Source organism: Anguilla rostrata, chromosome 11 (genome assembly GCF_018555375.3).
Source record: "Anguilla rostrata isolate EN2019 chromosome 11, ASM1855537v3, whole genome shotgun sequence".
Lineage (NCBI taxonomy): Eukaryota > Metazoa > Chordata > Actinopteri > Anguilliformes > Anguillidae > Anguilla > Anguilla rostrata.
In genome coordinates, this window is record NC_057943.1 from 35626602 (window position 1) to 35641015 (window position 14414).

Consider the following 14414-nt stretch of genomic DNA (forward strand, 5'->3'; position numbering starts at 1 on the left):
GCTATACCTGGACCTGTTATTAATGTTCGTATTAATAATACCTTGTTTTCATTAAGTTAAGTGGCAGCTGAATCACCAGGAACTTTCCCTTGTACAGTAGTGCAGAAATATTGGAGTGCTTTACAGTATGCAAGATGGACATTGTCTACACTATAAACAATAGGTTACTGTATTTTTATGATGTTGAAGATCATCTGAAATTGCAGATATTGGCTTACAGTTATAATGGCTGTTATTACTGTATGAATGACTGCTTTTATTTTTAAGTCGTGAGAAAACGGATGTGGGTCAAGAATATGAATTCAGTTTCATACCACAAATATTTTATTTCCAAATGCGGGACCACCTTTGTCATCAGTGACTGCAGACAAACAGACAGCTGGCAAGGCTAAAGGAACCAGTAATTAAGCCTCCAGTTACCCTGAATAATAATCCATAAGATTAATAATCCATAAGATTAAAATGAATACAACAATGGCTTAATGCAAAAAACAAACCGTCTCACAGAGCATGCAGGTGCCCCTGCACTGCTGAGCTAATGTTGCCTAGCTAGATAGATCTAGATAGATAATGAAGATTTAGCTTAACATCAGTGCAAGATTTACTGTAACACTATACCCAGATTTCCTTAAACAAACAATATAATATCATAGTGCATGATAAGTCAGAAAATATTACCAACAGGGCCCTGGGAAGTTTGGCAGAATTACCCTTTAAAACAAAATTGTCATAATAATGTGCTCTTATTTTCATTTTTACTCTGATTTGGCCAGCATGAAACTGACTCATTTTCTTTGTATATCTAAGGCACTTCAATAAAGCAATATACTGGACACACAAGAAACACATAACTTCCCCAACTCAGTTTTAAAACCATTTTCCACCTTCTTTCTTTTCCTCCTGACTGAGAACTGCAAACAAAAAAATAACAAATGACAAGTGTTTGTTATTAAAGGTGAATTCCTCCTCAGTTCCAAAGCCAAAACAAAGTTTTGACACATTTTTTTTAAGTGCCCCCCAGTTCAGAGATCACTTCTTCCAGCATCTTTTAGTTCATTTTATTTGATTCTCATACACAACACATACTGCATCATTATTATTTTAATGCATTTTGACTATTTTAATGACAATACAATTAAAAGATGAATAAGCAAAAAAAAAAAAAAAAAAAATTTAAATTAAATTAAATTGATTAATACAATAAATGTATTTTTTATAGGGACAATACATTTCACTTAAAAGAGATAAATCATCTTGTATTTTAATATCACACAACATTTCTGGGGGGTGAAGTGCCAAAATTGTCAAACAAACTTTGCTCTAAAGCTGTATGCATTCTCAGAACACTCAAAGTTTGGACACTGTGAGCCACTGTACCTCCATCTGGATATGTGCTGTACACATATACCACAACTGCAGGGAACAGGAAGGTTTTCACAAGACAAGGCCACAATAATGGGGATTTCTGGGGCTACTGAGCAATAGGCTATTCTGGTCATTTGCTACTTTATCATTAATCAAGGGGTATAAATAAAATCAGTTTGAAAACAATTTGTTTTCTTTTCTGCCTCCACTTTAATCTCACGTGCCATCAACAGTCAGGACACTTCATTAATTTCTTTTCAAACCATTTCGGTTTCCCATCGATTCCGAAGCGCTTATCCAGATTCTCTTCTGTGATTGGTAAATGGATACACTTCTGTGATTGGCCACAGACAGCAGGGAAGCAGACTGTGTGCGTTGTGTTCACTTGTATCCGAGCCCAGACCGACTGAGGCGACAGAACAAGGGAACAGTGAAACACAGGCAGAGGAACTGTAAGAAAAGAGACGCTTTAATTGCACACCATATGCAATATACAATACAATATACACACGTGCTTCTGATATAAGGATTATTCAAGTCAGCATGAGCAAAAATATATTTTCTCTTCACTCCACCAAATCTACAATCTCCCATAATGCATTTCTCACTTATGTGACTACCCCGACCCTTACATTCAGTTCAGTTTATGGCCAGTAGATGCCTAGCTTTGGACTTCTAACCAGATGCCTTGAACAACTAACTGCCAGGTCTACTGAACATTTTCCAGCTAGAGAGAGGAATTTAGTTTTGGAATTACCTGATTTTATACCAGTGGCAGATCTTTCACAAATCTTGGAATGTTTTGCCATCAATGCAGTACAGGGCCTGGATAATTGGCCTGTGACATAATTTTTGTTGTTTTGTCTCTGTGGTATTCCACCACATTGGATATGAAATGAAACAATGTTGCTCCCCTATATTGGGGGGACTATGTATAAAGAGGGCTTTAATTCCTACACGTATCACCCAGTATGGATGTACATGCCCTCAAATTAAAGCTGACAGACAACGCTCACATTCATTGTGTCATTTCATATGCAATGTGCTACAGTAAAAAAGCAACATAAATTCCGTCACTGACCAAATACACACCGCACTGTAGCTGAATCCATTTGGAGAGGCTACATTTTACAGTCCTTTCATTAGACTGTTAAGCTCAAGTCATTTGGAAATGTACAGCGCTAAGCAAGAATCGTAATCTAACACAATAAGCGAATGGTCAAAGACAAAATCATGGGGCAAACAAACTAGAATGTCTGAGGCAAGAATCCGATTCAAAGGGGACAAGTCGGTGGTCAAACATGAGATCTAATCAGCAAACAAAGCAGAAGGGCTCGACGAGTATCGGAATCAAACAAAGTAGGGTCAAGTATCACAAAGTCAAAAGAAGCAATCGCTGTTCACTAAACACCAAGTATGAGTTCAAACAGCTTTAGGTGGCTTTTTCGAACTGAGTAACTGGAGATGGAAACGGCCAATCGAATGACGAACTGGAAGAACGAAACACATGCAACAGAGACAAACGAAACACGAAACTGAAGACAGGAAGTAAAGTAATAAAGGTTGGACAGAATGAGGGCGCGAGGCCTATGGTTTTTTTGAATGTGCTTGTCATGGTGTAAAGTTTGTGAAGAAACTGGGGTAAAATGCACCTACACGCATCCTCAATTGCCTGTCTGGAACTAGAGGTGCGGTGATATGTAAAGCTGCCACTGTTGAAAGGAGATGACGAAAAGCACATATTAATACAAAAATATTGGCCGGGAAAGTAGCAGGGAAATCTCCAAGCCGGGTGAGAGTTTTCCTTCCCTTTTCTATTTTTATTGCTGGATTAAGGTATGTTTACGTTTTATTGTGGATTTTTCCTTTAGTGTTTTATTTCCCTTTTTTGTTGGAATATTTTTTCAGTTTTTTCCTTGAGATTTACCTTATCATCCAGTGGAAACCCTTTTGTGGATGTGAGACTTTGTAAAGGACTTTTCATGTTTCAGTTGTGTTCAAGTATGTGTATAAACAGATTTATATGCAATATATGATAGGGTATGGTGTGTGGTTGTATATAGTGGGTGCACATTTTCAAAAATGCATTGTTTTCACAGGTATCTATGTACTGTGTTGGTGATTTGATAAGCAGTGCCTTCACACTCCATGGTTTTATACACAGTGGCTCTCTGGATTTATTTCTAACTAGGCCTGAGCAACAGGCTGTTTGTTACAAAGAGCTTTTCACACATTATATTACTGGCCCTTTCCAAATAAAACAAGACAAGAAGAGGAGACAAATAATAGAAAGAATAAAATGAAAATATAAAAATGTAACCTGTTCATAATTACACAACTGAAACCAGTGGATGTACACACTTGTGCTTGATTCCATGTGTGTGTGCTAGTCTGATTTTGAATTATGGGATTAGCAGTGGTACCTGAATGATAAACATAGTGACAACTCCAGCTCCAGTGCTCAGAAAGTTCCTTGCAAACCAGTTCCTCAGCTTCATGTGGCAGCCCTGAGAGAGAGAGAAACCACACAGATGAGCTGAGAGAGAGAGACTACACAGAGGATCGGAGAGGAAGAGAAACCACACAGATGAGCTGAGAGAGAGAGAGAAACCACATAGATGATCTGAGAGAGAGAGAGAAACCACACCGAGGAGCTGAGAGAGGGAGAGAAACCACACAGAGGAGCTGAGAGAGGGAGAAAAACACACAGAGGAGCTGAGAGAGAGAGAGAGAGAGAGAGAGAGAGAGAGAGAGAGAGAGAGAGAGAGAGAGAGAGAGAGAGAGAGAAACTACACAGATGAGCTGAGAGAGAGAAACTACCCAGATGAGCTGAGAGAGAGAGAAACCACACAGATGAGCTGAGAGAGAAACTACACAGATGAGCTGAGAGAGAGAAACCACACAGATGAGTTGAGAGAGAGAGAAACTACACAGAGGAGCTGAGAGAGAGAAACCACACAGAGGAGCTGAGAGAGAGAGAAACCACACAGAGAAGCTGAGAGAGAGACTATACAGATGAGCTGAGAAAGAGAGAAACCACACAGAGGAACTGAGGTGAGAAAGAGAGACCACGCATGGGAGCTGAAAGAGAAAGAAACCACTTAGAGGAGCCCCAGTAAGATGATGATGGGGCTCAATGGGGCAGTAATACCCCAGTAACATGCAGAATGGGGCAGTAATACCCCAGTAACATGATGAAGGGGCTCAATGGGGCAGTAATACCCCAGTAACATGCAGAATGGGGCAGTAATACCCCAGTAACATGCTGAATGGGGCAGTAATACCCAAGTAACATGATGAAGGGGCTCAATGGGGCAGTAATACCCCAGTAACACGGTGAATGGGGCAGTAATACCCCAGTAACATGGTGAATGGGGCAGTAATACCCCAGTAACATGATGAATGGGGCAGTAATACCCCAGTAACATGATGAAGGGGCTCAATGGGGCATTAATACCCCAGTAACATGATGAATGGGGCAGTAATACCCCAGTAACATGGTGAATGGGGCAGTAATACCCCAGTAACATGATGAATGGGGCAGTAATACCCCAGTAACATGATGAAGGGGCTCAATGGGGCAGTAATACCCCAGTAACATGATGAATGGGGCAGTAATACCCCAGTAACATGGTGAATGGGGCAGTAATACCCCAGTAACATGATGAAGGGGCTCAATGGGGCAGTAATACCCCAGTAACATGCAGAATGGGGCAGTAATACCCCAGTAACATGGTGAATGGGGCAGTAATACCCCAGTAACATGATGAAGGGGCTCAATGGGGCAGTAATACCCCAGTAACATGCAGAATGGGGCAGTAATACCCCAGTAACATGCTGAATGGGGCAGTAATACCCAAGTAACATGATGAAGGGGCTCAATGGGGCAGTAATACCCCAGTAACATGCTGAAGGGGCTAGATGGGGCAGTAACACCCCAGTAACATGCTTAATGGAGCAGTAATACCCCAGTAACATGCTGAATGGGGCAGTAATACCCCAGTAACATACTGAAGGGGCTCAATGGGGCAGTAATACCCCAGTAACATGGTGAATGGGGCAGTAATACCCCAGTAACATGCTGAAGGGGCTCAATGGGGCAGTACTGGAATTCTTAGGCACAGGACGAGGCGCTGGTTGCACACCTCTTGCCAGCTCTTCTGAGGGTGGCTGAGACAGGGGTCTGTAGTGCAGCATGAGATGGGTATGTGTCCTTCCCAGTCAGAGACACCGTGGACTCCACAGCACCTGAACTGGAAACAGCATGACTGTTAGAGCAGGGGTTCTCCAGCAGGGTTCTGCAGCAGGGTTCTCCAGCAGGGTTCTGCAGCAGGGTTCCCCAGCAGGGTTCTCCCGCAGGGTTCTGCGACTCCAGCCACAACGGCAGCCAAGCGGTCAATTCTTCAAAATGAGACACTTCAAAAGTCGGTTGAGGACTGGCTTTCCCCTTTAGGTTGCATTGTGTCTGAACTAGCATTGCGTGCCATGAAGAATAAATTACCCATATCCACATCCCAGGACTCAGTCCAGTCAGACCAGCAAATGCTTTTGTTTTCTGTGAATACCAAATGATTCCTTTGGAAAGAGCTTTTTTAAAAAAAAAAGAAAAAAAAAAACATTTTTAAAATTGCAATCAATTCTGCCAACTTTGGCCACATCAGGTTTTCTGGGCCATGCCAGAAACGCCATTAAGGAGTCACTAAGAATTTGGGGGACCTGTGGAGGAATCGCAGAGCAGGAGGTGGTACAGAAAGTGATTGTGCGTATATGAGTGAAGGTGGTCTGCCACCTGAACAGCAAACATTAATGTATGACAGGAAAACACTGACGGCGCTGAAAACTCACAATGCTCTGGACAGCGTCGAAGTCCTCTCTGAGCGTCTCGTTGCCCATTTCTGACGACTGCTTGTACGATTCCAGGCTGTGCAGGAGGTCTTTTTCAAAGAATGTGTCTATCTGTAGAATGTACACAATAAAAGCGCTACCGACCTCACTGCTGTAATGCCATGCTGTCCTGGATGTGGTGTTGAATGCAATGCATCTCACAACAGGATCAGAATAGAACAATTAAAACCCCTTCACAGCTCTCGTTGTGGCATCACGTTATCGTCCACTGTCAAGTTTGTCAGATTTCTAGTGTTTAGATTATGGCCTTAGAGAGAGAAACAGTGAATTGGATTCAATGTTATATTGTTTCTAAGAACGCGGCTTGCCCTCCCCTCCACGACCATCGAAGGAAATGTGATTGGGGCTATTTTAAATCCTCTGATACCCTAATCTAGGCAGGCGATCTATGGGTCTCGCCTCCTGGCAGAGTTTGTCTCGGAAGAGATAAACCAGAAGACAAAAGACACCAAATCAGGGGTCAGAGACCTACATGCTACTACCATGCATAGCTACATGCTGAACATTTCACTTTAGGTTTGAATGCAATCTGTGACATTTAAGTGACAGTAAGTGAAACTCTCAATGTCTATACAGATAATGGCGTTGAGGCCTGACAGTTGAAATATCCATTTTTAGAACCAGTTCCGTTTTCACACGGAAACCAACGTGGTACGAGTTGGTTTGTTAAATGGAAGATATTTTGACCTCACCTTGTCCATGTCGGGGTTTTTTCTCTTACCTCCCTGTTGTACACCAGCATGATGCAGGCCATGGCTAGCTCCACCAGCATCAGGATAAAGAGCAGAATGAAAAACTGCGAACCGTCAAGGCAGAAGAAACGAGCATAAAGTAATGTAATGCACTGAGCACAGGGAGAGTCTGAGGCACAATCCGTAGGGCAGCCCGCTCTCCTGTACAAATCCCTCTGTGCAGCCAGCAGGGGCTTGATTCCCTACCCTGGTGCTGTCAGTACCGCGACCCCATCTCTACCTGGACAGCAGTACAGTATAACGCTCAGGTAACTGGGCTTTTAACTCAAACGTTGTGGGTCTGATTCCTTGTAACAGACCGGTTTCCCCTATAGAGTGCTGTGTAACAGACTGGTTTCCCCTGTAGAGAGCTGTGTAACAGATTGGTTTCCCCTATAGAGTGCTGTGTAACAGACTGGTTTCCCCTATAGAGTGCTGTGTAACAGACTGGTTTCTCCTATAGAGAGCTGTGTAACAGACTGGTTTCCCCTGTAGAGTGCTGTGTAACAGATTGGTTTCCCCTATAGAGTGCTGTGTAACAGACTGGTTTCCCCTATAGAGAGCTGTGTAACAGACTGGTTTCCCCTATAGAGAGCTGTGTAACAGATTGGTTTCCCCTATAGGGTGCTGTGTAACAGACTGGTTTCCCCTATAGAGTGCTGTGTAACAGACTGGTTTCTCCTATAGAGAGCTGTGTAACAGACTGGTTTCCCCTGTAGAGTGCTGTGTAACAGACTGGTTTCCCCTGTAGAGTGCTGTGTAACAGATTGGTTTCCCCTATAGAGAGCTGTGTAACAGACTGGTTTCCCCTATAGAGAGCTGTGTAACAGACTGGTTTCCCCTATAGAGTGCTGTGTAACAGACTGGTTTCTCCTATAGAGAGCTGTGTAACAGACTGGTTTCCCCTATAGAGAGCTGTGTAACAGACTGGCTTTCCCTACAGAGAGCTGTGTAACAGACTGGTTTCCCCTATAGAGAGCTGTGTAACAGACTGGTTTCCCCTATAGAGAGCTGTGTAACAGACTGGTTTCCCCTGTAGAGAGCTGTGTAATGAACTCACAGAGATGAGCATACAGCGGTTTTCCCGCAGGGCTCCCAGGAAACCCAAGTAAGACACGCAGGTGACGATGGTGCCGGTGACCACCAGGGTGTTGGCTGGGTAGATTGGCCAGAAGGAGGTGATGAGTGAGCTGAACCTGGAGTTCATCATCATGAAGATTCCAAACGCTACCACGAATGCACCGCACAGCTAAAACGCAACAAATGGAAAACATCAACATCCATCAGCCACTTCCACAAGGTTCTAATATGAATCTATTAAACCTCTGAAATGGGCATACAGTGTTTTCTATGTACAGTATTCACACTCCAGAGAGGTAAAATGGAACACAACAAGGTGGTGTTCAATCTCACAGCTCTGACCATCCGTGATTGTCCAATATATTTTTCCAACTCACGATGCATCATTGTCACATCTACGTCAAACATTTGAAGCAATTCTACATCAAACCTTTGTGGGAGGAATTTAATATGGATGTACACAACAGCAATACATTTAGAAAATACTGAAATAACAGGCAAAATGACCTACCCAGCAAAGAAAGTTGAGAAAACACATGGTGTTCTTCAGACAGCGTACACAGCTTTGCTGAACCATCTCAGTAAGGCTTTCCTATAGAGCAATAGCACATGAATCTGACTGTGATGTACATGGCAATTCACAGAATGTACTGCAATATATTACACAAATTCTGACAGAAAATGTGATCAAAATTGCCCAGCATGTCCCTACTGAAAGAAGGCATTGCTGTGTGTTCCAATATCAAAATCATAAAGATTTGTCAATGTACACAAAATCATTTCTGAGCTTGAAAATATGTTATATATATATTGTAATTGCATTGCAGTATATCCCAGTTCTGTAAGGGCTACATTATACATACACACACAAAAAAAAAAAAAACAGTGTATCTATGCACGCCTCACTCACTTGTTACTTAGTTTATTTTCTGCCTCTAGAACACAAATTCCCGAATGACCTCTGACCACCACAGTAAAGCTGGCAGTTCATCAGATACCTCTCTTATATATCATGCATATCCTTCACAGTGCACAGACACTGTCGAGGGCAATCAGAAATAATATGGAAAAACCCCAGAGAGACTGAAATCTTCCAGAGTTACATTACCTTTCTGGAAACCACTAAGGGCAGATGGCAATGTTATCTTGTGTCATAGTTCCACAACTAAGCTAGAATAACAAAAGCTATTTATTTAACTAAACATACTATTTTACAATTTGTGAAATGGTGCTGCGATCCTGTTTGTTTATGTTTTTCTGCAGTCTTTGCTTCTCTCTCCTGGTGATATTTTGAGTGGCACCATTCTGAGTGCAGGCGTGTGTTTGTAGTAAACACAGAAACAAATCCCTCCAGTGACAGACGCCAACAAGCCCTTTGTATCTTTACTGAAAGGCATGATTGCAGTTACTGTAATTTAAATGCAGCATCATTGCATTTTACATTCCAGGAATTTAGCAGACTCTCGTACCCTTAGTGACTTCTTATTATTATTATTATTATTAGACCTTTTAATTTAACCAGGACGACCAGTTCTCATTTACAAAGACTGACACTGAAAAGACTGCTACAATAAGTTAAAAGATGATGTTAGTTACATAAATTGGCTACAGTGCAGTGATAGAGGCAGTGTTAAAGAAACATTCGGCACAAGATTACCCTGCACTTTATCCGCCAAATAATCAGCCAACATACCAAACATAATGAATAACCTTTACAGACATCAGTTAAAATAGACTTTATTTGGAAGTTTATTTGTATTTTTAAGTTAGTGGCTGATAAACTAATCAGGACCGCACTGTAAACTAATCAGGACCACACTGTAAACTAATCAGGACCACACTGTAATCAGGACCGCACAGTAAACTAATCAGCACCACACTGTAAACTAATCAGGACCGCACAGTAAACTAATCAGGACCGCACAGTAAACTAATCAGGACCCCACTGTAATCAGGACCGCACAGTAAACTAATCAGGACCACACTGTAAACTAATCAGGACCGCACAGTAAACTAATCAGGACCACACTGTAAACTAATCAGGACCACACTGTAAACTAATCAGGACCGCACAGTAAACTAATCAGGACCGCACAGTAAACTAATCAGGACCACACTGTAATCAGGACCACACTGTAAACTAATCAGGACCGCACTGTAAACTAATCAGGACCGCACTGTTAACTAATCAGGACCGCACTGTTAACTAATCAGGAATGCATTGTAAACTAACCAGGGCCGTACTGTAAACTGGGACCATACTAATGATAAGGATGAGAATCAGAGTGTAATTGATACCAGTCTGGTCTACGTGGTATTTGGCTCCAGGGAATTAAACACTGTTGTTAAATAATTTCAGTACATTTGAATGAAATTACTAATATTAATAATTTGATGTCGTATTGATAGGTTTAAGTTGTAAAATTATTACCTAAAGGCTATCCGAAGAGTAAATTGTATTCTGACATGTCAAAGCTGTTTGAAGTAAAATTTCAGTGCTAGGCTAAATATTTTAACATAACATAACATAATGACAGGGACCTGCCATTCAGCCCAACAATGCTCACCATTTTCCTGACTAAATTGTACATAGTGCTCTGATTACCTACAGACTTAGTTGTATAACTATTATAATTAGTTATATAATTAATATATAATTATTTCTGCCTCTACTATGTGATTTGGTTTGTGTGCTATTCCACACCTTGACTGCTCTCTGCATGAAAAAAAATCTTCCAAATCCAAAACATGTTACATTTACATCTACTCTCCTCTGTGTGACCAATTTGTATGTGCTACAGCTAAAATTATAATACAATGCACTGGAGTTTTCAGAGCACACTTGTCAGCTTGTATAATAAATGGAATTCTTTCAGTCAGCTATGAATTATTATGTAAATATTTTGGGTAATCTGTCGAACCAGTCGCAGTGGAATGCATAAGTAGCATAGTAGAACAATGTAGTTAATCAAACTAGTCCAATTTTTTGCACTGGAGTCAGATACCTTTACATTTTCTACCTTAATTTTAACATATGAATACACTCTAAAAGTTATGCATGAATTAATATTTTTAAACAATGTACTTCAGTGATGGCAATTCCTGAATGTACAATGTCCAATTAAAGTCTATAAAAACCAAGAGTTAAAAGAAAAGCTATAGAGCGAATACCTGTCAATTATAGAGGTAAGGTCTTACCTGTGCACCTGTGTGTATGAAGTTGTCCACAGCTGGTAGAAATCCGCAGTGACTGGTGTCAGCTCCTGAAGCAGTGTGAATCCACTGTGTTGGGCACACAAACACAGGGGCGGATCTTCATGGTAATGACGAAAACGAGTCAGATATTATTCCTATACTCCCTCTTGTTTTCCCCCAGGGGAACAAGGCTAAAGGTAAGGCTGTTTCCAGATGAAAAAAGGCTATTTCATTTGGTACTTGTATTTTTGTTCTTGTTTTTTCTGTTCTTTAAAGGGTAAGCACCACATAACGGCATCCCCCAAAGATATTAGGCCAATTATTTTTAGTCTAAAGGTTTTTCATTAAATTAAACTTACACACAGCAGCTCTACTTCCATCTGCACAGACACACAGAACCTAAACACAGCAGCTATACTTCCATCTGGACAAACACTTAAAACCCAAACACAGCAGCTCTACTTCCATCTGCACAAACACTTAGAACCCAAACACAGCAGCTCTACTTCCATCTGCACAAACACTTAGAACCTAAACACAGCTGCTCTACTTTCATCTGCACAAACACTTAGAACCTAACCCCCGCAGCTCTACTTTCATCTGAATGTGGCACTGCATGTGCTGCTGCTGGACAGCTGAAATGTGCTGCTGTTTTAAAGATAAAAGAAAGGAGGCATAAAAGCCATTAAGTTAGCTGTTAGCTGTTAGCTTTTAGCTGCAGTATAAGGCTGCATCTAGGATTATCACCGGGCAAAGGAACACTTTGTTTGATATATCAACAAGCATACGTCCAAACAACAAATACTAGTCCCTATCCAACACAAAGAGACCTGCCCTCCCCAAAGGGGGCTATTATCACAGGAGTTTGCTATTCAGTGTCAGTGGGAGTCAGATGGAGCCGTTACCATTACTAGTACTTTAGTGATGTTGGGTCTGTAGGGCTTTAATGATGTTTGGGCTGTAGGGCTTTAGTGATCTTGGGTCTGTAGGGCTTTAGTGATCTTGGGTCTGTAGGGCTTTAGTGATGTTGGGTCTGTAGGCCTTTAATGATGTTGCGTCTGTAGGGCTTTAGTAATGTAGAAATGCTTAAATAGAGGACAGGCTGTATTAGAGTAATTCTTAAATTGAAGAAACAGGCTGTTTTTTAAAAAAATGCTTAAATAGGAGACAGGTTGTATTAGAGTAATGCTTAAGTCAACAACTATTTATGAGAGAACTAACAATATATTTGCATTTATATCTGGGGTTAACAATTATTTAAAACCTGACCTCATACTGTTTCTATATTCATCTGTTGAACTACAGCAGTGGTAACCAACCCTGTTCCTAGAGATCTACCATCCTGTAGGTTTTCACTACAACCCTAACAACGTGCACCTCATTCAACAGCTAGAGCAGGGCTGCCCAGTCTTGTTCCTGGAGATCTACTGTCCTGTAGGTGTCCACTCCAACCCTAACAAAGCATGCCTCATTCAACAGCAAGAGCAGGGCTGCCCAACCCTGTTCCTGAAGATCTACTGTCCTGTTGGTTTTCACTCCAACCCTAACAAAGCACATCTCATTCAACAGCTAGAGCAGGACTGCCCAACCCTGTTCCTGGAGATCTACCGTCCTGTAGGTTTTGACTCCAACCCTAACAAAGCACAGCTCATTTGACAGCTAGAGATCTTGTTCAGCTGCTTATTAGTAGAGTTAGGTGTGCCAGATTAGGGTAGAAATTTAAAACCTAGAGGACGGTTGATCTCCAGGAACTGAGTTGGTTACCTCTGAAATACAGTATACAGTTACATTTTCTTTCTGAATCTTAGCAAATGAACATGGTTAGTAATTGTGCAGTCCAGATTGTGGATGTGCACTGTAGATTACGATTAAGTTTTTATAGATCCATGAAATTTCTCCAAGATATCCTGCTGATGAGGCTTGAATGTACAGTATAGCTTTGAGCAGAAGGGTATTTTTGGCAGTTAAAACATCCATAGTACTGTGTAGTTTTGAACAGAAGGTTGTTTTGTGCTGTTAAAACATTTATTTTACAGTATATCTTTGAACAGACGGCTGTTTTGGCAGTTAAACTGTTGAACGTCTCTTTTGGGTACTTTAACTGTTCTCTCTATTATGAAGTTAACACAGAAAGACACAATGGTTTTAACACTGAGTCATAACCTCATGTTTATCAGAAATCCACCCTCCCACACACCAAGGCAAAAGTGCTACACCCTGGCTTTGGAGCTGGCTTTGCATATCTTCAAGCTGTCTTAGAGTGTCTTAGTGTTTGAGTTAATATCACATACCTCATACTCAGCTGAACAAACTACATCATATAATATTCTCTTCCATCTGCAATCCATCTGTTTCAGATGCCCATGGTGATATTGAAGTTCCATTGTGTAAAAGGATTTCAGATTTAATATATATATATTTAGCATACAAATATTTATTTTTATAATAAATGTGAAGAATGGCAAATACAGTAAAAACAATGATGACGACAAACTTTAATGAGCAAAATTATTCTGACATATTTGGCTTCAGCTACAAGGTCTGGCCCCATTCTTTACCCCAAAGTAAATATTTATCTAAGTCTCGAAATCTATGGCAAAGGCAATGGAGTTTGAAGCAAATGTGGTGATTGATTTATTGGGTGGGTACATGTTGAAGTAAATCCTAATGCGTTTCCTTTTTTTCAGGTTTTCTGCTCTTTTTTATAGTTTATGCATAGCTCTCAAGCTGTTGCGCAGTTTCATCATATGACAGAGCACATAAATCCTTTTTTAACTTCACAAAACACTTGTGGTAATGGGATATATTAAAATATATTCTAATATACAATATTGAAACATTTCACAATAGGCCTATGTGGGCAAAACGCGAAGCTACTGCCAATTTGCATATCTTAAGAAACTTTCTAAAATACACTTTTGTAAAATATATTCATATACATATATTTTTTTGAAGTCCTCATATTTACAACATATTACTGTATATTAGATTTCCATAAGGGCGACTTCTTCTGTGGTGGTTCCTTGAGTGACACCATTACAGCCTCATCCACAACACCCTGACTTCTTCTTCGGGGAGCCTTTGTGAAGAGTGATGCTACTTTCCTGCTTCTCTTCCACCTGCTGCTTCAGCATCCTG

At 40.9% G+C, this 14414-nt stretch overlaps 2 protein-coding genes across 6 annotated transcripts in view; both read right to left on the bottom strand.

Moving 5' to 3' along the window:
* Positions 1–306: 306 nt before the first annotated feature.
* On the bottom strand, positions 307–11390 carry LOC135234741 (leukocyte surface antigen CD53-like). 2 transcript variants are annotated; one of them, XM_064299632.1, is made up of 8 exons: positions 11280–11390; positions 8593–8673; positions 8062–8250; positions 6992–7066; positions 6211–6321; positions 5511–5618; positions 3789–3872; positions 307–1771 (listed from the first exon to the last, which is right to left on the bottom strand). In XM_064299632.1, exons 2-8 carry the CDS (start codon positions 8656–8658, stop codon positions 1592–1594), a joined length of 813 nt encoding a protein of 270 aa, XP_064155702.1. In that variant the 5' UTR covers positions 8659–8673; positions 11280–11390; the 3' UTR covers positions 307–1591. The 2 variants fall into 2 exon arrangements, with proteins under 2 accessions (XP_064155702.1, XP_064155703.1); XM_064299633.1 differs by having other exon boundaries at positions 1601–1815.
* Positions 11391–13751: 2361 nt separating this feature from the next.
* The window catches only part of LOC135234744 (trichohyalin-like), a 30061-nt gene continuing 29398 nt past the window's right edge, over positions 13752–14414 (bottom strand). For all 4 annotated transcript variants that reach the window (XM_064299638.1, XM_064299636.1, XM_064299637.1 and 1 more), the window contains one exon: positions 13752–14411. In XM_064299638.1, the coding sequence (XP_064155708.1) occupies positions 14321–14411 (91 nt within the window). In that variant the 3' untranslated portion in view covers positions 13752–14320. The remainder of the gene's footprint in view (positions 14412–14414) is intronic.